This window comes from Haliaeetus albicilla, chromosome 10 (assembly GCF_947461875.1).
Source record: "Haliaeetus albicilla chromosome 10, bHalAlb1.1, whole genome shotgun sequence".
Lineage (NCBI taxonomy): Eukaryota > Metazoa > Chordata > Aves > Accipitriformes > Accipitridae > Haliaeetus > Haliaeetus albicilla.
This window is the reverse complement of record NC_091492.1, coordinates 29,560,008-29,586,691: the sequence shown is the minus strand read 5'-3', so window position 1 is coordinate 29,586,691 and position 26,684 is coordinate 29,560,008. Positions and strand designations below refer to the sequence as shown.

At 46.7% G+C, this 26,684-nt stretch overlaps 3 protein-coding genes across 5 annotated transcripts; 1 reads left to right on the top strand and 2 right to left on the bottom strand.

The window, feature by feature from the left end:
- Nucleotides 1–238: 238 nt before the first annotated feature.
- On the bottom strand, nt 239–17,887 carry SART3 (spliceosome associated factor 3, U4/U6 recycling protein). The gene is made up of 19 exons (XM_069794601.1): nt 17,676–17,887; nt 16,648–16,774; nt 15,473–15,577; nt 13,841–14,025; nt 12,691–12,796; nt 11,793–11,917; nt 11,169–11,324; nt 9,853–9,991; nt 9,327–9,434; nt 8,830–8,907; nt 8,564–8,622; nt 7,280–7,389; nt 6,880–6,992; nt 6,392–6,468; nt 5,840–6,008; nt 4,662–5,110; nt 3,809–3,961; nt 1,925–2,112; nt 239–1,291 (listed from the first exon to the last, which is right to left on the bottom strand). Exons 1-19 carry the CDS (start codon nt 17,850–17,852, stop codon nt 1,111–1,113), a joined length of 2,805 nt encoding a protein of 934 aa, XP_069650702.1. The 5' UTR covers nt 17,853–17,887; the 3' UTR covers nt 239–1,110.
- A 476-nt stretch (nt 17,888–18,363) lies between these two features.
- On the top strand, nt 18,364–20,704 carry ISCU (iron-sulfur cluster assembly enzyme). The gene is made up of 5 exons (XM_069794607.1): nt 18,364–18,509; nt 18,581–18,694; nt 18,968–19,078; nt 19,688–19,766; nt 20,145–20,704. Exons 1-5 carry the CDS (start codon nt 18,426–18,428, stop codon nt 20,240–20,242), a joined length of 486 nt encoding a protein of 161 aa, XP_069650708.1. The 5' UTR covers nt 18,364–18,425; the 3' UTR covers nt 20,243–20,704.
- A 1,712-nt stretch (nt 20,705–22,416) lies between these two features.
- On the bottom strand, nt 22,417–26,081 carry TMEM119 (transmembrane protein 119). Of its 3 annotated transcripts, none has more exons than XM_069794604.1 (2): nt 25,937–26,081; nt 22,417–23,985 (listed from the first exon to the last, which is right to left on the bottom strand). In XM_069794604.1, the coding sequence occupies exon 2, from the start codon at nt 23,957–23,959 to the stop codon at nt 23,198–23,200; it is 762 nt and encodes a 253-aa protein (XP_069650705.1). In that variant the 5' UTR covers nt 23,960–23,985; nt 25,937–26,081; the 3' UTR covers nt 22,417–23,197. The 3 variants fall into 3 exon arrangements, with proteins under 3 accessions (XP_069650705.1, XP_069650706.1, XP_069650707.1); XM_069794605.1 differs by having other exon boundaries at nt 26,003–26,020; XM_069794606.1 differs by lacking the exon at nt 25,937–26,081 and adding an exon at nt 24,079–24,097.
- Nucleotides 26,082–26,684: the final 603 nt, after the last annotated feature.

Here is a 26,684-nt window from a genome sequence, read left to right as displayed (position 1 = left end):
TTTTAGTCAGACAAGCAGTAATATTTCTGTCCAAGATCACATACCAGATTATTTTAAAGTCTGAGGTGATTACTGAAGTGGTTCCAGGATATTCGTACTAGATGGAATGAGCTACTTAAAGGTATGCAAGTGACACCATGTATCTCAGTGCACCTGAGAGGCGAGGTACATCCGTATTACCCAGCTGCCATAGGTTAAGTGCAGTTCCAACACCCACATTTAAACAAAAGCAACAGTATTTATAGAAAACCTTTGAGAACTTGAGTTTAATAAACCAAGAAACATCAGCTTGCACTTCACATTTGTACAAAACCATACAGAAACCACCTGCAAAAGACATGAGAGCTAGCTAGCGAAAACAACAAAAAAAATGGTCCTCAGCAACATGTACAGCTTTTATGGGAAACAAAAATTACCAGATCTAAGTATTATCTCATGACACTTAAAAATAATAATTTGAATGTCTTTTACAAATACACAATATAAAAAACAGGTCAACTCGAACAGAACATTAACTGCTGAATACATATATATGTGTATTTGTGTATATACATATACACACATATGTATAGAAACTCTCCCAATACTAAAATAGGCCATTGTGGTGAAGTTACTAGCATCTGCCATTTAACTCTTAATGGAAGGAGATGAATGTCCCTGCGTGCGTGTGTTTGGGTGTAAAATGGGTTCATTATCAGAGAGAATGACTGCATCACAATCTGAACTGACCAGTGGAGCTTGACAAGGTTATCACTAGGCTTTCACATTGCATCTCATTCATTAATGAAAGAGAAATATTTATAAAGTATTCTTAAAACTTGATGTGGCACCTAACCTGTACAGGAAATATTTCCCCCCTCGTTACCCTCAATATGAGGGATCATATAACACCATTTTACCAGAACATAGTTTAACTCTTTGCTCTTAGAAACAGAGGAGAAAAACCTGAATTTGTACCATCCTACACTGATCTCGATGAATGCAGTAGTCCAGAACAGTATTTACACACGATTGTGACTGGCGTTCTCTCCTTGCTAGCGTAAGGACACAACATGGCTTCCATAAAGGCATTTCACATTTTACCAGACCCGCTGATTGCAGACTTTTTGCTCACTTTTTCAGTAGCATCTTGGCAAAATCAGCATTGGACATCTTTTTAGGCTCCTCAAGGGGTTCGGATGAAGTTGCTGGTGAGTTCTGGACCATCCCATTCTCAGCCTTAGCCACAGGATTACTCTGGCGCTGTAACGCACGAGGCATCATTGAAAGCTGTGTCCTTCCCTTTCCTCGCCTGGAGAACAAAAAGTGACATTTAAAAATATCCCAGTGCTCTTTGAACACACTGTTTTAGCTTAGGGAAACACAAAGGACTTTGTTCACTATGAAGAACACTCATTTAAATGTTATTTCTGTCATTTGTTTCAGTAATAAGTAGTGCAAAGCTTTCAATGGGTGCCCTTTGAAACAGTATACCCAAGTCCTGGCAGAAAACAACTGCCCAACAGACCCCAGAAACTGAAGCTCTGTGTTTATCTACAGGGCACATGCAATACAACACCAATGCAATGCAAAGCAGCAGGAGCACTCTAAAAGATGGAAGAGCAGCCCTAATGCTCACTGCAAACAACGGCTGGTTCTCCAGAATGAGAGGACATAGAAGTTATTGGTGCTCAGGTGCTAACATCAGATCCAACGGGATGTCCAATGGCCAATACTTCCAGTCACTACAGACCTGTTTCTATTGTGAAAGAAAAAAAAAAATCTGCTTTTCCTCATCAATCCAGCAACCCAATTTTTTTTTATGGTTCAGCACCTTTTAAATGTTCTCTCATGTTCTAGAGAAGATTCCTACATTCTAGTGTATAAAGAAACCCAGTGTTTCCTTTTTAAGCATTGCCAAGCAGTCTTCCTCACCAATACTTACGCTCCGTAAACCTGTCGTGGTACCGCAAATTGCGAGGCTCTGCCTGCCTCAGGCTTGTCTGGCAGCTTTCGGAGAGGTGGGTTACTGATCGCCACCTTGATGACATGTTCCTTCACTGTCAAGCCATCCATTTTCAGCACAGCCTGTGAGGCCTGAGCTTCATTTTCATATTCCACATAGGCCAGGCCCTAAATAAGGAAAAGAGGTAACCTACATTAGTTTTAGTGCTTCTGTCTCTGCATGACTGCTTTTGCAAATAATTTGGCCAGCTGCTAAGAAAATCATACAGAAAGCAGACCTAAACATGGCTCAGAGTCCCAGTATTCTTTAGCTGGGGAAAAAAAAAAAAAAAAATCTTATTGACACATCTACAACCTCCACTTCTTGACTCTTATTCATGATGCCCTAATTTGTGGAAAATATATTAAAAAGAAAAAAACCCAACCAAACAAAAAAAACCCAAGATACCAGTAAAGTAAATACAATAAACTACCATGTCAGTGGCAAGTCTTCCCTTTGAGATATATATTACATATATATCCATGCTGAATCTGGTATTGAACAGATTGGGATTCATAGTGGAATAAAAGATAAATCAATCTGTAGAGCTAGAACAGAAAGCTAGAACAGAAAGATATATACACACTCTCCTGTGATTCTTCACTAAGCTACAACTCATACCTAAGGAATCAAGTTACCAACATAGGGCCATCGTGGCCACCTTGGTTTCAAGAGCAGTAAAACCCATCTTAAGCAGCTCCACCAAAACTGACAGACCCTGTCTCCAAAGAGACTGGCTTTGCTGCCCTGAGAACAGGGACTGGTGACAAAAGCGTTCTTTGCAGGACATGGATCTGTGTTGACTTCGTGCAGTAACAGCTGATAACCGCACCGCTGCTGGTGTGCCTTCAGTAATTGGGTCTTATTTCCAGCAAACAGACAAAAGGGCAGCCACCGGCATCTGCTACGGCAGGCTCCTACAGCAAGTACACTAGCTGGGAGGCATCACCTCTCAGTTCTGTTATTGTTATTCTTCTAAATGACATTCAAACCCTTAAGCTGTATTTTTGGATTATCCCACAGGAAATACAGATATTATTTTTCTTTTACATCAGATTCAAAGTACATTTATTTGTGGTTTAGAGAGAATCCCAGCTGAAACTAAGCTCAGAACGTGGACTGCAAGACTTGGGGTACACATGACAGCGCTCATTACAAGGTATGCATGCAACAGGAACTGTACTTGAGATACTACCAAAAGCAAGAAAATAGATCAACCCCAGGATGGCACCAGTTACAAGTGCCCAACATTCAGATATGACCGAGGTGTCAGGTAGAATTTTGGCAGAGCAGCAGCTGGTTTAAAGTCTCTTATTTAACAACGAGTCATTTATTCCAGGATGGAAATAATGAGCCCTGTCAGAGAGACTTGCCTCTTTTCTCACTGGCATATCTATTATTGCAGCAGGTATTATGAACAATAGCCTCAAGAAACTGAAGAGAGGGAGGAGGGGACTCAGTTATACCAGATGAACCCTGTCTAGTCAATTACTTTAAAAACAAATATTCTTTGCAGACTTACTAACGTCTATTTTTACTATACTGATAGTGCTGTAAACATCTTCCCCTCCATCCCCTTTATATCACACATACTCGTTGTGCAATTTAAGAAGTATTTTGGAAAAATTCTTCTTCCCCTCCTACTTCTTATTTGTTAGCACAAAGGCACACTGTGCTATATAAATCCAAACATTTCTACAAGTTTTAATGCAAAGCCAGGTTGGCAACTTTTAAATACAAAACCTACTTTTTGTATCCAAACTTCATGAAGAGCTTCTTTTCAAAGAATTTCTTGAAATTAAAGAGTGGATTAAGGATGCCTACCTTGGGTTTTCCAGCTCGGTTGGTGACCAGCCGAATGTCTTTCACATTCCCATGTGCTTTACACACATCTTCCAGCTCTTCTTTAGTGCAGGAAAATGGCAAACCAGATATAAACAGTTTATGTTTCTCCAGTGTAGTGCTATACCTGAACACCTGAAGAAACAAGGCAGCTGTTAGTTCACAAACCAGAGACTCCAAGGATTTTAATCTATTACACCCCCAAAAGGTTAGAGTACTTCATATTTGCATGATCCAAAACTACCTTAAAGCCATGAGTAGTATCTTGAAAGATATTTGCATATAGACACAGGCACACACTAAGGACTTGCAAGTAAACGCTCCTAAACATCTATGTCTCCTTTACAATGAGGGCAGCCATTGATAACGTCTTCTTGCTCAGTTGTCACCATCTGAACATTAAGTTTTTCTGTACAAAAACTCCATAATGCAGGAAACCACTGATTACACAACTGATCTCTAGTACAGACCATTAACAAGAATGAGTGGGTTGTGTAACAAATGCCCACAGCTGTATGACTCAACCAAAAAAAGTACTTCACAGACTGAGATGCTCAGGTAAGAATCTGGGTACATCACACCATTAACAAGGTGCTCAGATTAGCAGATTTCTGCAAATCTTGGAGTAAGCTAATGTCAATCCTGGTTTATGGCAAAGTAACATAAGACGCAAGAACTCCCAGAAAACAGTTTTACTGCTAAGACATAAAATTACCATTCCAAAATAGCACAACATGAATTCATTAGATGCAAGCACTCTGGAAGCAACATACTCTGGAAGCTTTCCTATGCAGTCCCACTGTTCAACCTATTACTTGAAAGAATAAAAGTTTACCTTAAAGTCTGGATTCTTGTTCTTGTCAACACATGGAGAAACAAACATTGGTCTTCCCTCCACAACTTTACGATCCAAGCCAAGAGCTTGGAGAGCAGATTTTTCTTCCTTGAATTCTACATAGCAGTAGCCCCGGAAAATCCCCTTGTTGCTGAACACTGGACGGATTTCTGCTACCTCCCCACAGGTCTCAAAGAGCTCTTTCAGTTTCACTTCAGGATCTGCCATGTTGTAGGAAAGGTTGCTGACAAAGACGGTAACATTATCTTTACTGCTGTCATGTAAAACTTTGGGGATGTCTTTTCGACTGGTAGATGGCTTTTCCTTCTGGTTTGCTGGGCAATCTGGCTTTTCAGGTCCACTTCTTCCAAACAGCCCGGTTTCCACCTCCATGTCTTCTTCAGGAAGTACGCCATCACCATCACCCTTGTGTCTCTTGCTGGGCTGCTCTGCCGATTAATGAAATGGAAAGCCTTACTAGAAAAAAAATTACACTATGTCCTTCAGCACTGAAATTATGCCATCCTCTATTATTACCACTACAGAGTTTGGAAATGGCATGTGAAACCACAAATACAGTGACAGGTATTAAAGACACAAAATAAAAATCTGCCTCAGGTTTTTAAGAACGAGTAACAACAGATTATTTGACCAAGACAGCAAGTATTTAGATGAAAGCAACAGGGATATTTTTTGCCTTTTTTCTGTCAGTTACAACTACTGATTCATGTTCTTTCTCTTTGTCTAATGGGAAAAGTAAGAAACACAAAAATGTAAGAGCTCTCAAAACTCCCAGGGGCAGCAACCTATTAAAATCTTCTGTTACCATTCATTCCAAGAGACTGCTACAATACTGAATAACCCAATTTAGACACATGCCTCAGCATCATTCAACAAGTCAGGAAAATGACTTTTTTTTTTTTAAACAAAGAAGAAGAAAAAAAAAAAATCACTATTACTCTGAAATACAAAAAGCCCTATAGAAGTTCTTATAAACATATACTTCTGTTGATCAAAAACCATTTAGTCTTGCTTTCATTTCACTACCACAAAGATCTAGGAGAAAGAGAGCCTGAATAGATGGCAGCTCTAAAGATACCACTTCCTCACTGCCTCTAACAGAGGGGAGACAACTAATAACCCTGTTGCCAGAGGTCTGAAGTTTGGCTTTTTTTTACCTTCTTCTTCTTGTCCCCATTCACCCTCATCATCATCATCTGCTTTGCGTTTGTCTCCAATCCTGGTTTTTTTAGCCTTTTTGGAAGCTTTCTTTTCTGCTCGAGCCTGCTTTCGTTGTTCAGCTTTCTCCTCCTCCTGCTTGGCCAGAGCAGCTTCTTTCTCAGCAGCCTACAAATATGCAAGATTTTTTTTTTTCTAGTGACTACAGATTGCAGAGCATTTTCTAGAGTACTGAACCTGGAGGGGTTTCTCCTACGGTACATTAAACATAGCGCTAATGGGATCATCATTTAAAGCACTTCTCAACTGTTTGCTCTTACAGCTTTCCCAGAGTGCACATTATTACTCTTGTATCTGTCCAAGGGTCAAAAGGTAAAAGATAGAAGAGTATCAAAAGAGGTTAACCATAGACTAAAATCAATATTTCTAAGGCTTTAAGACAATTCAGGCTTATCTACAGGAATCAACATTAGAAAACTGACACTTAGACAAGCATGATCTTAATATAGGTATTTCCTATAAACTGCTTAGATAATTCACAGAGTTCTGACCTTTGCTCTTTGTTCATTAACTCGAGCCAATCTGTTTTCTGTTTTTTGAACAGCTGCATCCCAGTCTTCCAATGTTCCTAAAGGATAAAAAAAAGCCTTGTATTTAGCTTTCCCATAATTTGAAAATACAATTCTGGAAAAATAAGAGTCAATGAGTTCATGGAACTTGCTCTTAACATTAACCATGACACATGAAAATTCTAAATATAATGAGTAGCCTTCAAAGAAAAAGAAAACAAAAACTAAGCAGAGCAGAAACCTCTCATTTATAATATGACACTCCAAAAAGGCATGGAAAAACCCAGTAATTTCAGCAGGCTCCAAGTCAGGCCAGAAAAGAAGAAAAAAGGAAAGAGCTGCTTGTGTATATTACAGCAGTGAAAAGAAAATAAGCCTTCACCAGAACACAAAACACTAGATCAAAATTCACTCTGTATCATTGTACACTAACTGGACTGGGTAAAACAAGATGACATGCAGTTAGTTACCTTCTATTCTCTCCAGTGTGAGCAGCACCTCACAGACGTGCTCTGGATAGTCACTTGTGCACTGCACAGCTCGATGCAAGGCCTTCCTGCAGTGCTGAGTATCACCGTGAGCTCTGCGGTAGGGAAACCATGGTAGTAAGGAGCAAATCCTCCACATCAAGATTACAAGACAGGACACTTAACTACATTGTATGCAAATGTTTTTCCTCCTTCCCCAGCAAACTTGCACTACACATTGTTGCTGTAATACTTCTGAAATATACTGCAGAGCTTCTTTAAGAAGCTCAAAAGCATATTATAAACCCATATGAAGTATACCCATACTAAGTATCTAAGTCTTGTCTCACACAGAGAGGAAACTAAAAAGGTAATTAACTCTTCCAGCCAGCCAAGCTCTTACCTTTCTAGGTTGTAATACTCCAGCCACATGTTAGCGTATTTGGCATTTCCTTTAGTCATAATGTTGTCCCAGAGTTCTCTGGCTTTCTGCATGTTGTTACATAAGCGGGCCTGAAACACAGCATCCAAAGCACTCAGTATAATTTAGGATTATTTGTTCAACGCCATTACTCCCCAGCCTCCCCCCAGCCCCCAAAACAAGAAACCACCACAGATGATGCACACAGCCCCAGGAAGACAGATCTTCTTCTTAGAGCAATCAAAGTGAACACCTAACGCAATCCTACTACTGAATAATACTTCCCTGCCCACCTGTTACATCAATCTTGGTTTCTGGCTCCCACATACATTTCATTTTGGTCATTATAAAAAAAAAAAAAAAATTAGATAGTTGCTTCTAAACTTTTCCTTTTGTCATCAGAGCACTTAAACACAAACCAAACCCAGTTCTCAGTCTAGAAGTTTTTAGGAAATGGAGCAGGGAGAAGTGCTTAGGAAAGGGCACAGGGGAAGAGGGGAAATGGATTAAGACACCCAAGTGGGATTCACCTGATCTAAATGTAGAGGTACATGAGTACACTAGACAGCTGACTTATTAGAACTGCTTTAGCATAAGCTGAATCACACCTGGATGTATCCATTTTCTCCCTCCACTAAGTGGACAGAAAGGGAAAGTAATTAATTCAGATTCAGGCCCACATTGTTCAGGAGGATTACAATGCCCAAGACTTTGGCAATCCATCCCATGCATTATGCCCAGAAAAATTATAGCACAAAAGTTAACATGACTTATCCTGATTCGTATGAGCCTGTGGCAAAGGAAGGAAAAAAAAACCATCCACTCGCAGACAGTGACTGCACCAGCACACTGATACCTGTACTAGTTTGAAACTAGTTAGCATAGGCAGCACTAAACTAGGCAGGATTCAAGGCAGTTCACAGACTTAGTGTGCAGTTCCAAGCCACTGTGGCTAGCCTGATAACCAAGTTACTACTCACACATTTCTGTGCCATACTGCAGTCACAGCAGTACAAACATGCTAACAATCCTGACCACCTTCTCACAGAGAATGCCGTTTCTTTCCTGGGATGTTGTGCTTTCAGTCTGAATCTATACTACATGCTTGACCAGTCCAGACACAGGAGTGGAAAAAGAAATATATACTCATTGAAGTTACCCAGACAAAATGCCAAAGTACAAGAGAATTGCATTCTGTACTTGGAATGTTAAAATGATCAATTTCCTCTAGTCTAGCAATTTAAATACAGCAGATAGAAACATCACCTCAACTCTTGCCCAGTTCTGCATGATGGTGCAGGATGGATCTCCACTCTCACTGAATCCTGGGAATAAAAATAAGTACTGTTTGTGAATGGCTCTCGGAAATAAAGTGTTTACTAAACAAGTTTTACATTGTAGATGAAATGTTTATCTGTAGCTTTCTTAAAATGTGAGACCCTTGAAGACAAGTTAAACATTGTGTAGAAAACTGGTCTTATAAAAAAATATTTTGAAGAAGAGAAAACAATGTATCAGATGATTTAACTTACTCTCTTCTACTTCTTGTTTCAAGTACTCCACAGCACGTGCAAATGCAGACCGCAGCTCTTCTAGTTCTTTACTTGAGTCTTTAGAAGAAAGAAAGAATTGCCTTAAAATAATAATTTAATTTTCATCTCCTGTCCACTACAACTTCTCCCTAACACCCAGTTATTTTACTGGGAGGTGGGGAAATGGGGAAAAAAAAAAAAAAAAAAAGCCAAAATTTATTACTTCAGTAAAACTCACTACATGCATAATAAAAAAAAACCAAACATCAAGTACCTAAAATATAAGCCAGGGCATTTTTGCAAAAGCACAATCTATTCTGTCAGCAAGGAGCTGCTTTAAACCAAGTTCATATATTTTATAGACACTAACTGGCCAGAAAGTAGTTTTTGTGAAAGATAAGAAACTACTGTTAATTTTTTTAAAAAGTAATGCCACTACTTCAGAGAGATACATAGAAAACAGTTCAAATATTTATTCACACATATATCATATATACCTTGTGTAAAATCCACCCTCCTTCTTAGGTAATCAAGATATGCCTGCCAGATTTCTACATAGTCTGTTGCCTGAATAAAACCTGCATTCAGAGCTTTTTCAAACATTTCTGAAAGAAAACAGGGAAAACACCCACACAAACATATTTACTTTTCAGATATTGACAAAATTAGCAAGCTACAGTGTATAGCACAAAAGTATAGACACCTTACATTTCTAGGAAGACGGGAAAACACAAGAAATCCTACATATAGCAAATTGGTTTAGAAAGTGAATTTAAAAGCCAGTTTAATTCAGTAATGTTCATGCAAGGTTGTTCATTGCTTGTTCAGAGTTAAAGCTACTCAGCAAAAGCAGCTTTGCCCTAGAAGCACACCACTGTACATTTCATCAGCTTTAAGACTGTTGCAGCAGGGTGAAAACAAATCCTACAACATCCTACGAGTCACCATTTGTCACACATTACTCAGAGTGCAGAAAGCAGTTCTGTACTGTAAAGAAGCTTTGCTGAGATGGTCTTTCTTTACCAGAAATAATGCCGTGATCAACTCTATGCCTCTCCATCGCCAAAAGATATCTAATCCACAGTCCAACCGTCCAGGGACAGTTCCTAACAGCACGGTCATGAGCAGACAAGACCAATTCTTTCACTTTCAGCTGCCGGTCCTGAAATAACCATACAACAAAGTTTTAAGTTCCTGGTAGCCAGAGAGACCATCCGAGACAAATACAAGCTTAAAAGGAGCCAACACCTTAAAAAGAGTACTTTCATTTTATATTTGAAAAACTAAGACAAGATGGGTATTTTAAATTCTATATTCCTAAAAACCCAGTGAACACCTTCAAATCAGAAAGGATATGCTCAGGAGCAACACAAACAAGAACTCCACACCACATTCATTCTGCAATACCTAACTGTCTGCTTCTAACCAAGCCAGTTCGGTATTTTCTGCCAATGAGATAAATATAATAAAGGCACCGAGTAAATTCCCAACTGTTCTTAGTACATTAAGAAGAGGGGAGGAAAGGATACAAGAAAGAGGGTGCACACATAGTCTACTCAGGCAGTCGCTGTTCCACCCGCAACCTGCTGTCTCAGGCTAGTAAGATAAAGAGACAATGGAGCAACTCAGCCTAGATAAGCCTCCTGTAGTGAGTTACACTGATCTCTTAATTAATAGATTGCCCTTCCGTCCACAGGTAAAGCCCTGCCTCTCAAGTTCAATATGATTTTCAAACTGCACGAACTAGCCCACATGTAAATATAGAGTAAACATCTGGGTTTGTTTCAGCTTGTTGGTAAATTAAGTTTTTTGTTCTCCACCACAAAACATTCTAGAGAGCACTGGCAACCCTCAAACAGGCACTTTCATTAATTTATCTGTGCCTCCTGAAGGACAGGCAGGCTCCCCAGTGATTCAGACAGCACTGAACTGCTTTGCCTACAACAGCTACAAGAAAAGGAGGGACATCCTCAGAAGCAATGCCTCACTACCAGAGACAATGCCAGGGCTTACAACAGTACAGCTGGTTACACCTAGCCAACCCTTTGCCAGACAGTACAAACCTCGATGCCCACCCCCAGTTTAATTCCACAGAGAAAACACACAGCTAGAGGAAAAAGTGAGGAAATACTCACTTGATCAATAAACACACCACTGAAAACAGAAAGAAACCAAAAGGTGAAGTGAAAATCAGCTTCTGAAGAATTTAAAGACTAAGGGACAGGACTGAGTTAGAACTTACTGGTCATTTGTTTGTTAGCCGCTAAGATTAAAAAAAAAAACAAAAACCAAAAAACACATAGGAAAATAAAACCTCAAACATCTGGTTTTTTCCTTACCAAATATTGGTTGTAGCGCGCCCAAAGATCTGGCACAAGGCAGTTCTCAGCCAAAGCCCTCTCATAGATCAACTGAATGCGAGCTGGATCACCTGCTTTCATTTCAAAATCAATATAAGCTTGATATTCTGCTAGCTTTGGTGTTTCAGCACCCAGCTATAAAACAAACAGGGATACAAAAAATTAAAGTCATCTAAATAAAGCACAATTCAAACAGTTCAATTGTTACTTAGAGTAGGTCTCACAAAATTTCAGACAAGAGCTTAGCCTCTAAGTATCAACAGCTTTTGATTTTCACATATCTCTGAATATCGCCCTGGTTCTTAAGCCATTCAGATCCCTACTTTTTATTCCTCTTAGCCCAGCATACTCATCAATGCTGGAGGAAACAGCCAGAGTACTAATGCACACCTTAGGGTGGCCCGACATAGTCAACAGATTCAATAGTTTCCCGTATACCCAGTTGTGAGGCTTCTTGCACATTGCTCACAGCTGAAAGAGTCACCTAGTAATACTCAGCCGCTTTATCTCTGTGACTAGAAAAAAAAAAAAAGGGGGGGGGGGGAAATCACCCCAAAGCAATTAACTCTTAGTTTTGAAGCAAGGTATAAGTAACAGCATTACCAGTGCCTCTTCATATGGTTTACACTTCTCCAATTGCTGTAGAGCTTTTTTGTAATTCTTTATTATTGTTTCTGGTATTGGATCTTCTGACCATTCCTCATATTCAGCATATGAAGCCTCCATATCTATTAAAACAAACATGAAACACCATCAGTAATGCACTTATGGGACTAAATAACCAGATTTCAAGCTACGTTTGATTCTAACACATATTTGTATTTTTATTTACACTTTCGATCTTAACTGTCACACTGCTGCATGCTTAAAGGTTCAGACACTTCATCTTATACAGTGCACTACAACACAAATTCAGGGCAAGTTATATTAAAGCTACCTATTTGGATTTAGAAAACTAAAGTGGCAAGAATTCTCCCAAGGCTTTAAAGAAAAGAGAAGAAGCCAAATTCTTTCAATATGCAAATGAAGTCAAAGAACTGTACTTAACTTTCTCCTATAAGCAAAGCAGCAAGAAAAGGGACTCAAGAAAAGGCACTCAAGGAGTTTAAAGTATGAGGTAGATATGGCAGGATTCTAACAACGCAGCTGTCAGCACGTACTACTCTGTACCAACCAAGGTTCTTATGTAGTGATCATCACAGCTGAAGTCCTAGTTCCTAATGGTCATGTTTTGTGCTCATCACTTGTAATTAAATAGCCTCAAATTATGTAATGAAGAAACAGATAAACAAAGTTTCAATGAGTAAGAATATTTCTGAACAAAAGGGATCCGTGCATTACTCAAGAGGCCCTAAAGGCAGGCAAATGTCATTGATTAAAGAATACACAAGTACTACAGCTACAGTTTGTGTGGCTCTACCAAAAGAATAAAGACAACTAATGCCTGGATCACTGTAACACGGCTTATCCATGCCATCTCTCCAAGTGCACCAGCTCTTACCTAACAACGGGATCCCCAGCTGGCGCCTGAACAGCGTGTGGATCTTCTCAAGCTGGCTGCAGAGCATCTGCTGCTGCTCAGGAGATGGAACACTGCCAGGAGCCGGCTACAAACAAAAGGATTGAAATTTAATCAGTTCCCTCAAGCCCGAGCTGATGAACATGATGGCATATTGTTTATGAGTTGGGGGATCTGGGCTCCAAATGACTACATGATCCTTGAAGAACAGACACAGCCAACTTGTATTTCAGGTCACTGCTGTGAAAGCTAAAACTTGGAAATTGCTAGACTCAGAAGCTGGATGAATGTGAAAAGCATTCCTCACTGCAAGCTGACACATGCACAGGGAAATGATAACCTGAAAAAAAGTAAGCAGCATGCTATCGTGCCATTTCACGAACCCACTAGGCTGCCAAATGGTTTTTCAATAAATCCCTGGTGTATGCACAGATGATTTAAAACTTCCAGCTTTCTTTCTGTTTGTGAATGAAAGGCTGTTCTCCCATTACTCCTTTGTTACAAGCATTTCATAGAATGGGGTTGGAAGGGACCTCTAAAGATCATCTAGTTCCACCCCCTCCCTACCATGGGCAGGGACATCTTTTAACTTCTGTCTATTATGTAATAAGCTACAAAAAATAAAATGAAATATTCACATTCTGGCTATCTTGTAAAAGGTATCTTTCACAGATGTCAAACTGCATGTTCCAGGGATAATACACTATCATCCAAAAGTCACAAAAAGTGTGAAATAATGAATGATTTAAAAGCTGAAGTAGAAAACAGTCTAGAAATGTAAACATGACTGACTATGTTGCAAAAATATTCACTGGCAAGAACATCATTTAATAATGAAGCTACTCAATTTAAAGCTATTCTTGCCAGTTCAAGCTAAAGCAACAGAGTTAAACTTTGCTTCTGGAGATGAGATTTTTTGATCTTATTTAAACACAAATCCATTACTCTATCAACTAAATACATAGAATGTTTTTCCCAGACCAAAAGGGTCAGTTTCTACAGCTGAAAAGAAACAACTGTGTGACATTACAGCCTCTTTTCTCAGAAGAGAGTGATGAAGGGGTAGCACAAGATGACTTCAGAAACTACACCACAACTTATCTCTTACAAGAGCCCAGGAGACTGGCCTTACCTGTGCTGTTTCCAGTATGGCGTTCTCAAACTCGCGGTACGCTTCCCATAAAGCTGTTCCTTTCGTCACATGCAGTCCAACTGCAGTTAATGCTCTCTCAAATATTGAGCGAACTTTCTCAATTCCTCCTTCCTGACCAATGCCACCAATGGAATACTGGGCATATTCCAACCAAATTTCGGGACCTAAACAAAAGTTATGAGAAACAGATGACCTAATCCTCTCAAAAATAAAAAAGGCAACTCTCTGCTTCCCAAACACCTCATTTGTTGCATATAATTAGACCAACACAGGACAATTTTCTTTACCATTCAATGTACTAAAGAAAAGTTAAAATATTTTATTCCATGCTCTTGGTTCAGCACAGCAGCTACAGTTTTCTTCTGAAATAAGTCATTCTTGTGGTTGTTATTGACACCAACCATATGCCACCTCTGGTATACAAGCTACATCAGAGATGCATCAAGACCTCCTAACAGCAACTTCACTTTTCTCAAGCACACATGCAGAGTTCAGACCATAAAGCTGTCGCACTCCTACATAACTCAGATTGAAGTAGGTCCTTCTCCTCTTTCCAGACTCCTATACTCACCTGTTCAGACACTGCTTAAGCAGCATAACTATGAAGGTGAGGAGGAGGTGCCAGAATAGTGTTAGCTGCCTGGCACCTCTCCCACCAATAGCAGTCTCTGACCAAATTAGGTTCAGGGACCCCCAGTAGAGACTATCCAACCAATGGATGTTAGATTGCACATCTCAGGCTCCAGAAATTGTCCTGCCAAACCCCAAGTGCAATCCACCCAGCAGATCCAGAGGATGCCTCCTCTTAGCTCTTCACCTCTCCATTCCTCCTTCCTGAACGATCACCAACACCCTGCGAGGCCAGCTATGCCGGTGGTGTAATATGACATTTTGTATATAGCTTCTGCAAGGGATTTGCCTCGATGTTACCAAGCCCTCTGCTTCTTCAGGCTTCACGTTTTCAGCACCTCACCACAATACTCAAAGGGCATGCAGTTACTCTCTGTTTTAAGCTACAGCTGCAGGCAGGTCCTGACAAATGGAGACACAAGACACCACGTACTTCCCTCACTTTTAACGAGGATGATCAGAGCCCCGTACCACAGCATGGCTAGGTTTACCTACTTCACAGGGTTTCAGGAATGCCATCTCCCAGACAGTAATTACAAACTGTTCTGAAAGAGCTGTCACATAGCTGAAGTGGCAGCAAAGACCGTGCTAACTAACACAGAAGGCAGGAGTAGAAATGAGCCGTTTAAAACCATTCACTTTCCTCAAAGAAAGAGCTAAAGAACCCATAACGGGTAATGGAGAAAGCATTCACTAAGCGAGCACAATACCTGCTGCTCTTAGAGACTAGAGAAGTGCAAAATATGCATTTAAAAGTTCTTACAACATTTGCTTAGAAGATCTTAAAGACTGCCGTAGCGTTTAAAGCATTGCCTTTGAATGGCCTTAACTCCAATGCTTCAGAAAAACTGAAAATTACTTCACAATAACATTTTTGGTCCATTTTCTGCATTATATCAGAAGGAAGAAACCTTCCTAGAAAAAGAAAGCCATAATCTGAATGCAACACAATACATTTTATAGCATACATTAACAACTTACAGATGTAGTCTTTCACAGCTCTCTCAAACAGTTCATAAACTTTCTCTCGCTCAGAGCTTTCAGAAGCCATTTTTATCTCATCCTTCAACCAGTCCAGCCAAATTTCTGAAAGGAAGAAGTTTAGAACACATCACCAATGTTCAGAAAGAATAAGTTAAATCCACTTGTTGATTTTTTTGTGAGAGTTTTTAATAACAATCTTAAAAATGGGGAGAGGGCCAATGGAAAGAAGACAGCACTTTTAGCCTCCACAACTACTCACAATTAATTTAAAAGTTCATTATAGACCTTTTCAAATTGGTACTAAACAAGACCACTTATATTTAAAGAGAGCAGAAGTTGCAAGCAGCAATTTATCAGTACCTTGGGCAGAGGATCAGTATGCACCAGTAATCAAAAGAGGCATCCAGAGGTACACCCTTCCTCGTGCTTTTACGAGAAACAGTAAATGGCTTTAGAGACTGCAAGTTTCCACATACATATCAGGAAACCTTCCCTTGCCAAGGCTAAAAGTACACTGGCAGAGCAGCCTCTGCAATATTTACACTGCCTCTATGTTATGAATAAAAAAGAAACACCCACTTCAAGGGCTACCTATAACTTCCACCAACATCGTATTTTTTTGCTGCTTGACTGTGAAATTAAACTTTTGGCAGGAGTTTGGGCTCTGAGTCACATTCACTGACTAAGTGACTGCAGCCGTTTCAGTGCTGCCATCCCACAGCTGTACGTTACCAGCCCTACAGCAAAGGCAGCACAAGCAAACATACGCCTGTCCCTGGGCTACAGCAGCTTGTGTCCTGGCAGCAACTCACCCAGCTAACAGACAGACAGACTGGAGTAGGTGGGCGCACACAAACACCCCCTCCCACCAGTTCCAAGCTACCACAGCAGCCTCTGGCAGAGGACAGGGCAGTCACAAGTGGCAAGAACTCAAATTCCTGCAACAGGCTCGCTACCCTGCATCTGGCAGACGCCAAGCTCAATGCTGGCCATTAACACCAGCAGCATTCAGAAGAAGTCCCAAATCTGTTCTTTCAGGTTTCTCTAGACTGGAACAATGTTGTTGAAGCCTGGCTAAATAAACATATTATTTCACTACTGAAACAACGGTATTTTACATGGATGATGGTTAAGCTGTATCAGCTGCAACATGAGTAGAAGATGATCCATACCTTCAGTAAGTGGAAAGAGCTCACTCATCTTCTGACGAGCTCTCCTGAGCTTGACTAGCTCTCCCTCCTGGCGGAGCAGCTTTATCAGATCCAAGTGACAGTTATAGTCAAAAGCATTGATGGAAAGCTTTAAAAAAAAAATTTTTTTTTAAAAGCACTGTTGAGTGACGGACATGAAGAAATCAGAGAACATTTAGCAAAACAGAACCCCATACTCTGTTTTGGGGCATACAAATCTCATCATGTGTTCACATAGCCCAAACAACACCTACCTCCCTACACAGTTGCACCAAACTTCACTATTGTTTGCAAGATGCCTTCAGGTCACAAGCAAACATTTATAAAAAACACTTCCAAGTTTAACTAAGCTTTAAAGTTAAGCTTAGAGCTTAGCTTATGCCTCTAAACTCTAAAGGTTACTGCTCAGCAGTGCAAATACCAACACCAGCAGTACAGCAGCTACCAGCTACAGAAACAGACCCAAGAGTGCAAAATGAAGAAAGCTTTTTTCAATAGAGCCAAATGTGTTTTGATTTCTTCAAAAGCAATTAAAAAAACCCCAGACAGCTAGCTGAGTTTTTTTCCAATGACTGCGAACTGTCCTCTAGGGCTCTCCTCTCCAATTTCCCCCTCAAAAAAACACCCAAGCCCAACCAAAACACTTAGTTTCCACTTAAGACTCCAAACATTCACGTCTTGACAGTTCCCAACGTCAAGCTCCAGGAGCAGCCATACATTTATTTTTTTTTCCAATTACCGCCGCAGCTATTCCAGCAGGCAGTCACAAAAAGGAAGACCCTACTAAGGCCGGGTCTCCACGAGGAGAGGCCTCGGTTCTCCGGGACGAGCCTTCCCCGGAGCCCCAGGGCCGACGCGTCTCTCATAGCAACGCGGGCGGGCCACCGGCGCAGGGCCCGGCCCGGCCTCCAACACCACCTCCCCCTGGCTAAGGGCTTGGACCGGGCGGAGGCCGCGGTGCTGCCCCACCGCCCCCTCCCCACGCCGCCGCCAGCCCAGCCGGGCCCCACCTGCTCCTCCAGCCGCTGGATCTCGGCCTCATTCTCCTTCTCCTCATCTTCTCCGTCACCAGACGATTCCGAGTCTCCCTCATCCTCGGAGTCGCCCCCCGACTCAGGGTCACCCTCCGGCAGCCGCTTCTCCTCCTCCGCCGCCACCGCAGCCGCCTCGGCTCCCGCCGCCGCCATCTTATGCAGCTCCCTTCACAGCCAGCCGCGCTCCGCCGGCCGACGGGGCTGTCCCCGCGGCGCCTGTCCCTCCGCCGCGCACTGCCGCCGGGCGAGCGCTGCAAGAAGAGGGGCGAGCCGCCTCCCGCAGCACCCCGAGCTCGGCTACGCACCGAGGCCGCGCTGCGGTGAGGGCCGCCGGGGCCGGACCCCTTGTCTTCTCGGTTAAGGCGCAGGCGGCGCCGCGGGCACCTCGGGACCAGGTCCTCAGGGGGCCTCCGAGGAGGGCCGGGGCGTGCGCAGCACCGCCCGCCCGCCATATTGAGTGTGGCCGTCGCACATGCGCTGGCTATCGCGATAAAAACGGCGTCGTGACTGGAAACAGCATTTATCGATCGCTTTAGCGACAGCGCGAAGCTTTTTCCGCCAGGCGGCCTTCAGCCCTCGCCTCCTTTTCACGGCGAACCCCGCCGCGCCCGGGGTAAAACGTGGGCGCCCGGCGGTGCCAGGCCTGAGGCAGCGCGGGGGGCGTGGCCTTCCCGCGCGAGGCTAAAAAAAGGCGGTGCGGCCCCGCCTACTCCCGCCAGGCTCAAGATGGCGGCGCTGAGGGCGGCGGGGGCGGCTCTGCTGCGGCCCGGGCGGGGGGAGGCGGCCGTCAGGCTGGGCTACCACAAGAAGGTGAGGGGCTGCGGGAAGGGATGGGAAGGGATATAGGTACGGTGCCCGTTAGTGACGCGATGCTCTCGTAGGTGGTGGATCACTACGAAAACCCGCGCAACGTCGGTTCCCTCGACCGCAACGCCAAGAACGTGGGTACCGGCCTGGTGGGCGCCCCGGCCTGCGGCGACGTCATGAAGCTGCAGGTGACCTTGGGGACCCGCTGACACTGGGGACGGGGTAGGTGGGGGCGGGGGGTCGCCTAGGGCTGTTGCGAGGCCCAGACTCGTCCCCTTCCCCTTAGGGGTGCAGCGCGGCCTTTCCTCCTCACCCCCCCCCCCGAAATGTCCCCTGGGGCCCGGGCAGGCTTGTCCCGAGGGTGTGGTGGGACCCAGGGCCCTGCCTGGGCCTGAGAAGGTGATTCTGGGGTGCCTGGTAGAGCTGAGCCAGCTGCTGAGGTGCTGCCGACGCTCTCGCAGGTGGAAGTGGACGAGAACGGGAGGATTGTTGATGCCCGTTTCAAAACCTTCGGCTGCGGATCAGCGATCGCATCGAGTTCGCTAGCGACGGAGTGGGTCAAAGGGAAAACGGTAAGGGTCCCCGCCGGGATTGGAGGTGACACCACGGAAAGCCTTCAAAGCTTTGAACCTACCTGTGTTCTCTGTTGGGACTGTGTAGGAAACAGTAGTCTAAGAATCCCAGTACTGACTTTGTGCAGCGCAGTACAGTGATGCAGAAAGCAGCGACTGTCAACTCTGTTAGTGGCCTGACTTCTGGGGTAATAGTTGCCTTTTCCAAGAATCTGTTAATCTGTAGGGAAGTACTTTGTGTTTTATGCAACAAATCAAAACATGCTGATCCCAGATTCTGGAAGAAAGCTTAATTATGGAGCATCTTTAGGTCATTTAGATCTCTCTTTCTGCCAAACAAGCAATGCGCTTCTGTATTATGATAGAAGATAAGCAGCCTTAGAGCAGCCCATCCAATAACACTCAGTCTGTAACACTGGTATGCTTTGGTTTGTTCCCACCACTGCTCAGTCCGAGACATTCCTTAATTCTGCCATCCTTCACTGCCCCTGGCAGTTGAGATGTTCTTCCGTGTGGATTCTCTTGGCTCTGAAAGCACTCTTAGCAAATGCCTTTGTAGTCCATGTTGTACTTCATGTGACCGGTGACTACGTACTAACTGTATTTCAGGTTGATGAAGCGCTGAAAATCAAGAACACTGATATTGCTAAAGAACTCTGCCTTCCTCCAGTCAAACTGCACTGCTCTAGTAAGTAAAGGACTAAACGGTGAAAGTTCAAACACAAGCTTGTATTTGAGAGGGAGGCTTCTGGGAATAGCGCAGATGCTTCTGAATGTTGTTTTCCAAATAAAGTTTCTGTGCAAGGAACAGCTAAGGTTAGCCCACAAGAGAAACTTGCTTATGTCCAGATTTTGGGGTTATTTTAAGAGATTTCAGATCTCTTTCATCTTTTGGATTCCATAGCTCAGCAGACTGATAATAAGTGTTCAGATTCTGACATTCTACTTCTAAGACGCTGACTGGTGCTACCTGCAGTGGTGGTCACTGCTGGCTGCTCTTGTTTTTACAGCGTCTTTTGTTCTAAATTACTTTTAGCTGTCCTTGAAATACTTGTTTTGTTTGTAGTGCTGGCTGAAGACGCAATCAAGGCTGCCTTGGCTGATTACAAGTTGAAGCAGGATCCAAACAAAGAAGAGTCAGAGAAGAAAGCAAACAATGCCTAAAGTGACTGTAAAGCTTGTTCTCATTCCACTTAAATTTGCAGTGCAATTATTCTAGCTATTAGTAGGATCCTGCGCACTACTAAATGAAGCTGTAAGATACGCACAACTTGCGCACAACCTGTCACTGTTCATGTGTGTACAGCCACTCTTGTAGTGCTTACATGACTGGGATGTGGGTATTTCGGCAGCCTGTGTCCTGTCACGACTGTGTTTGAAATGTTTGAGTGAAGAAGACTGCTCAACTGCAGAGAACTCGGTGACTTCTCTCTGGGGAGAAAATCCTGCTGTTCCGGTCCTGGAAGGGCTGCACTTTTTTTGGAAGATGTATAGTTTTGCCTAATATTTTACAGAATTTGGTGGGAAACATTGCCTTGGTCTTAATGTTTATGTAGGAACTGCAGATCAGTCTGTGTAACGATGCAGTATACAAATGTGGGGCAGCACATCTGCCCACAAACTTCAGCTGTGTCGGAGTTTCATTTTGCAACCTGTGTGCGAGTTTCTCTTCTGCGGGTTGCCGGGACGCTCTGGCAGGCACTAGAGGGCACTGACAATAAATACACTGCTGGGAGACCAGCAAGTAGCAGCTGGGTGTCACCGCTCCAGGAATCCAGGAAGCACAGACCAAAGCTAGCAGGGCTTGATTCTGCTGGCATCCAGTCATTACTAATGCTTGCTTGCTTTTTTTTTTTTTTTTTAAGCTCCCATTAGAGGAACAATCTTAATTTTGGAGTGTCTTCTATAAGAATGCAACCCTTGGGATTGGCCAAGTACTCTGTTTAAAAGAGAGTAAATGCACCCTCGGGTTTGAACCCAGGAGGGCAATAGCACAGCTGTGGTGCAGAGCTGAGGGGAAGCTCCCAAGGGAGCAGGGGTTGGTCTGTGCCCTCTGCAGATGATGCCTCTGCACCCTGCCAGGCACAGTTCAGCTGAGCTTTGCAGGGGGAACAGGTCGTGGGGAGAGCGTCACTGATGCTCAGCTACTGAGGATTTGCACAGTGAGTGTGAGCTGGCTCCCTGGGAGCTGGGGGCACACCAACGTTTGAAAATGAAATGTTTTGCCGTTTGGCTTACCCTCCGTGCTCCAGGCCACTGTGCCCTCTGGTGGTTGCTCTTTCCCAGGGGAGTATTTCCATAGATTTCCAAAACAAACAGAAAACACATTTGAAAACTTTGCCTGCTCTTAAGATTTTAAACCACCCCAAGAAATCTTACTTGCCTTCTTTCATACCTAGGGTGTTTTAAAAACATTAAAAACTGCATTTAAAAATAAGTAGCTTGTTCTGATGTATCTGTCCATGTTTGTTGGTTGTTTTTTTTTTTTTAAATGCAGAGCAGGCCAAGTGTGGTTGCTGCTGTGGTTTGTTGCTTGCAAGACAGCTCTGGCAGTACCTCAGCTCAGCACCGCCCTGCGTGCCGGCTGCTGGCCCTCAGCATGGCCCCTGTCTCCTGCCACCTTCCTGCAGCGAGGAATGTGCCTCGCTCCCTGGGAATGGTCCTGCGGTTTCCGGGATTAAAAAAAAAAAATCAGGGAAACTTCAGACGCCCACATCCACTTTGGGGCAGAATCAGCTCCTTGTGCTTGTGGGAGCCCCTTGACGAAATGCAAGAGGGAGATAAAAGCCAGCACGCTCTTCCAAGGGGAAAGGTTGTCCTGATGCAGGGACATGGGGATGCATCCCTACCTGCCCCACAGCTGGGACAAAATGTGGGGTTGCAGGGGTATGGGGATGCAAGGATATGGGGATGTGTTGCTTTCCAGGCAGAAAAGCCTCTTTTGCCTTGCAGGTTTGCCTGCCATCCCTGCCAGGCACAGCTGCGTCCCGGTGCAGAGGCATGTGGCAGCACTGCAGCCCCCCCCCGCCCTTGGCTGCAGGCTGTGAGATAAAAGTTTCCCCGAAATGGCGTGTTGGTGTACAGATTTTGTGAACGATAAGCACGTTCCCCCGGCTCCCAGGGTTTCACCCACGCAGATAACCTTCACCCCGAAGCACAGCCAGGCCGGGTGCGCCTGCCGGATTCTGGGGTCATGTGTGGACCCCACAGGGCTGGAGCTGAAATTTGCTGCACCCCAACAGCAGCCTGATGCAGGGAGGGCCCTGAAGGAGGAAAAAGTTGTGGGGACTGTGCCTCGGCCATCCCACAAGCTGCAGAAATACACAGGAGAGGAGATCTGCATAGGAAACATCTTTATTACTAGCTGAAGGAGTTAAGAAAATAAGGCAAAAGTCCAGCTGGGCTCTGGGCTGCCCTCAAGTCACGGCTTTGGGGCAGAAAAATGGAAGGGTGGGTCCTTGCCTCTAAATCCTCTTCCCTTCTCCCATTAGCTGGGCAAGGATGGACAAGGTCATCCCGTCCTCGGTGGCTGCAGCGATCAGCAAAGCCAGCCCATGGTGCCCAAGGTCATGGCGAGCTCCTGCCCCGCTCCCCGGGGGGGGGGGACACAACTGCACAGACCCCCCCCCCCCAGCTGTGGTCCCATGCCTCTGCCCAGAGGGATGCAGCTCCTGGCCAGACAGACCAGAATGCTGCTAATTAGTAAAATAACATTTGGGAGAAAGTTGGTGACAGGTGGCAGAGAGCGAGGGCTGCCTGGCACAGCACTGGGGGGGGCCAGAGCCAGAGCTGGGGGGGGGATGCACCCACCCAGTGCCCAGGGGTGGGAAAAGCCCCTTGGGCAGCTGGAGCAGTGGGGCTGATGGTAACTCCAGCACTGCGGAAAAACATCGCCTGCCAAAAAAAAGTCATGGCTTTGCCACGGCATCCTGCCGGTGCAAGGGTCAGTGGGCCCTGGGGGCGGGGGGAGTCTTGGGTGTGGAGCGGGGGGGCCTTCATCGGGGCTTTCTTGAGCCGCCACGTATGTATGGAGCAACAAACCACCACGTCCATCGCGTGTCCGCGGGGCGTCCCCTGAGCCGGCGGCTACCGGAGCTCACCAGGGACCGGGTCCCTGCCCTAGACGCTTGGGGGGGCCGGGGAGCCATCCTGGGCTGCGTTGGGGGCCCCCTCTCCCCGTGCTCCCGTTGCACCCACTGCTTCCTCAGCACTTGCATTTTGGGGAGGGGGCTCAGTGGATTGCTCATCGCCTAACTTTTTGCTTCCTTCCTCCTCCTCCTCCTCCTCGGCAGGGGGTTTCTGCTCCCCCCGGGTCCCGTTGGCCAGCGGTGCCTTGGGGGGGGATTTGAGGTTCTGGGCAGCCGCGAGGATGTCTGCCTGCAGCTGCCGGCTGCAGTCGAGGGGCTCCTCGGCGCTGGGGTCGGGGGCTTTCTCGGGCACCTCACTAAAAGCCCGGGCCCCCCCAGCCTTGTCTCGCTGGTCCACGTACTTCTTCTTGGGGAAGGAGGAAGGGTAGTAGGCGGATGCCTTGTGCTTCTGCCGGACGATGACGGCGGCGCAGATGATGAAGAGGAGGACGAAGGCCAGCGAGCCCACCACCACCACCAGCAGCATGTATTCCCTGAAGAAGTCCACCAGCCCGTCCAGCATGCCGCCCGGCGCCGAGCTGTTGGTGACTGTGGTCCCCGCCGCGTCCCCCAACGTCGGGCCGGTCCCCGGCGTCACACGGTGGATGGGTGGTGCGGCCGAGACCTCCTCACCGTCCCCGCTGCCCCCGCCGTCGGCCAGCACCGCGGTGTGCCGGGGTGCTGCTGAGCGCGCCGGGGCCACCAGCAGCAGCAGCAGCAGCAGCCACATGCCCATCGCTGGCCGTACCGCCATGTCCCCTGGGGCTCGTGCACGGCGGCCTGCAGGATGCAGAGGGGAGAGCAAAACGTTAACACCCCGATGGAGCAAGACCCCCGAGCCCTGCCACAAGCAAGGCCCCACGGTGTACCCACCCCAAGCCCTGCATGCCGTTCCGGCACAGAGGGACAAGCACAAGCGTTGAACCACCAACAGTTAGTTCGGGCGCTCGCTTATTCACCCGGCTGAATTTGCTTAAGAAAAGCAAAACGCAGCTCTGGTTTCCTTGCCCCGACACTGAGCAAGGGTCTGCGTTTATTTTGCAACGGCGCACTGCAAAAAATAGATGGAAACCAGCTGAATCAAATTGCTCAAGCCTGGGGGATGCTGTGTGCACACGAGGAGACCGGGGCTGCTGCCAACAACTGGCTTCAGACAACGGTCATTTGGCTGATTAGAAAATTCCTGAAAAATTGAGGTTTCCAGTGGAAACTTTGACACAGGCGACGCTGCCGAGGGGCCGGCCCCCGGCGCAAGCGGCATTTCCCAACCGCTCGTCCCGGCACGGATTGTTACAAACGATTCCCAGCTTGAACATGGCTAAAAATAGGTTGGCAGCAGGATTTCACCCTGGTGCTGCTGTGGTGGCCAAGCGGTGCTGGGACGGGGCATGGGACAACCCCTCCCCAAAAGTCTTTGTAAAGGGGCAGCCCTGGAGCTGGGTACAGTGAACAGGGGGGGGTCCTGGCTGCCTGAGCATCCCCAGTGAAGGGTGAAGGCCAGGTCCATTCCCTTGCCGTGCCACTCTGTGCCAGATGGGGCTGGATCTGCCCCTCACCGGCAGCCACAGCCCACAGCACTTTGTAGGACATGTCAATAAGTGTTTCCCATCCCCGCGCACAGCCCAAAGCTATGAGCCGGGGTGAGCCCCCCCCCCCGGGCTCCTCACCCCCGTGGGGTTCTGGAGCGGGGTGCGACAGTCCCCAGCACGTCGCGGCACATTCCTGGGGGATGGCAGTGAGTTTTTTGTCGCGCCACGCCACGTAATGCCATCGAGCCGTTCCCAGAGCTCTCCCCCTCCGCACAGCCCCACGGGAAAGTCTCAGGAACCAGCTCCCCTGGTCCGTCAGCAGGGACCCCCCCCCAGAAGAATTCCCCCAACCTCGGGCCCCCCAAATCCCATCCGCTTCCCATTTTCCGCCCCCAACAAACCCAACCCAGCAGCGCTGCAAGCCGGGAGGAACTCCAGCAGCGGGACTTGGCTTTCAAGCTCCTTCCTGGCTGCAAAATCTGGTTTGCATTAAACCAGAGCAAACAAACGGCGGCAGAGGCGGGAGGTGCCCCCGGACCCCCAGACCCCCCAACCCTCCCGGCTCACCACAGGCGTCGCCGCTGCCATGGGCTCTGGGCTCGCTGCAGTAACAGCGGCACTGCCAAGACGAGGGGTTTTGGGGGGCTGGGATAAGCCCCTTCATCCTGCCCCTCTGCTGCCTTCACCACAGAGAGGGGCCTCTCGGCCATGGCGGGGAGACGGGTCCCGGGGAAGGTGAAGGCATTAATTCGCCATTAGCAAGCGGAGCTGACGAGCAGCCACAGCCGTGGAGGGGCTGACCGAAGCCCAAATCAGTACCAAGAGCAGACCCTGTTGCCACAGCCATTGTCAGCCCTCCATCCCCATCCCCTTCCCCACCCTATCCCATCCCCATTCTCACCCACCCCCAGACCCACAGCACGTCCCCAGCTCCAGCTTGGCCGGATGCAAGCGAACCCCGCTCCGCTTCCCTTCGCTCCCCAAATGCTTGGGAAATTCACGATTTTGATGTTGTCCAGGCGCAGCATCCTCCCAACCGTGCCCAGGCACACGGCTGCATGGCCGGCTCCATCCCACTTCCCGCTGCGGGGACCATGCCCAGTCCTCGCCGCAGCACCCCCAGCCACGGGGCAGCCTGCGCCCTGCTCGGGAGCCACCCCAAAATTGGGGGAGCAGGCTGGCATTGCCGGCGGGATCCTCACCTCGCCTGCAGCCGCCGCGTCAGCAGGAGGGAGCCGGGACGACGGGATCTGTCCCGTACACCTCACCTCCTTGCGCCTCTTTCTGCTGCTTGCTGGGATGGAGCCTCCTCCTTCTCCTCCTCCTCCTCCTCCTTCTCCTTCTCCTCCTCCTGTGCCGCAGCCAGGGACCAGCTTGTTCTCATTAGGGCTGGTTTGGGGAGGGAGTGTGGGAGGCCGGTGAGGGGCAGGCGGCCCCCGGCCCCCTCCCAGCTGAGATTCAGCTGGGGGCTGGGGGGGCTTCCTGGCCTCTTGCCCTGACAGCAAAGGGGGGGAAACCTGGTGCCCCCCATCATCCCAGCAGCGCTGCTGGAAGGGGCCACTTTTTGGGGTGCAAGTGGGGAAGGGGGGTGTCACAAGGGAGGGTTTTTGCAAAGGTGCTTTTTTATCCACGAGGGCAAAGGTATAAACCCTGTCCCCTGGCCAAGTAGCTGAGCCACCATGGTGGGACAGTGGTGCTGGCACCCCAAAAATGCCTCCCGGTGATGCCATGCCAGGAGCAAGCATGGCCTCCACCCAGCTGCCTTTCACTCTGCTCCTGGGCCCCCCATCATGCCAGCCCAGGGCCAGATCCAGCCCAACCCCTGGGCACAGGCACGAGACGGTGGGGCATGGCCACTGAGGCCAAGCAGCACCTAGGGTCCGAGGGGGACAGTGAGGGTTTCGGGCTCGATGCCCCAGCATTATTGGGGGCTGGCAGCATAAGCATGGG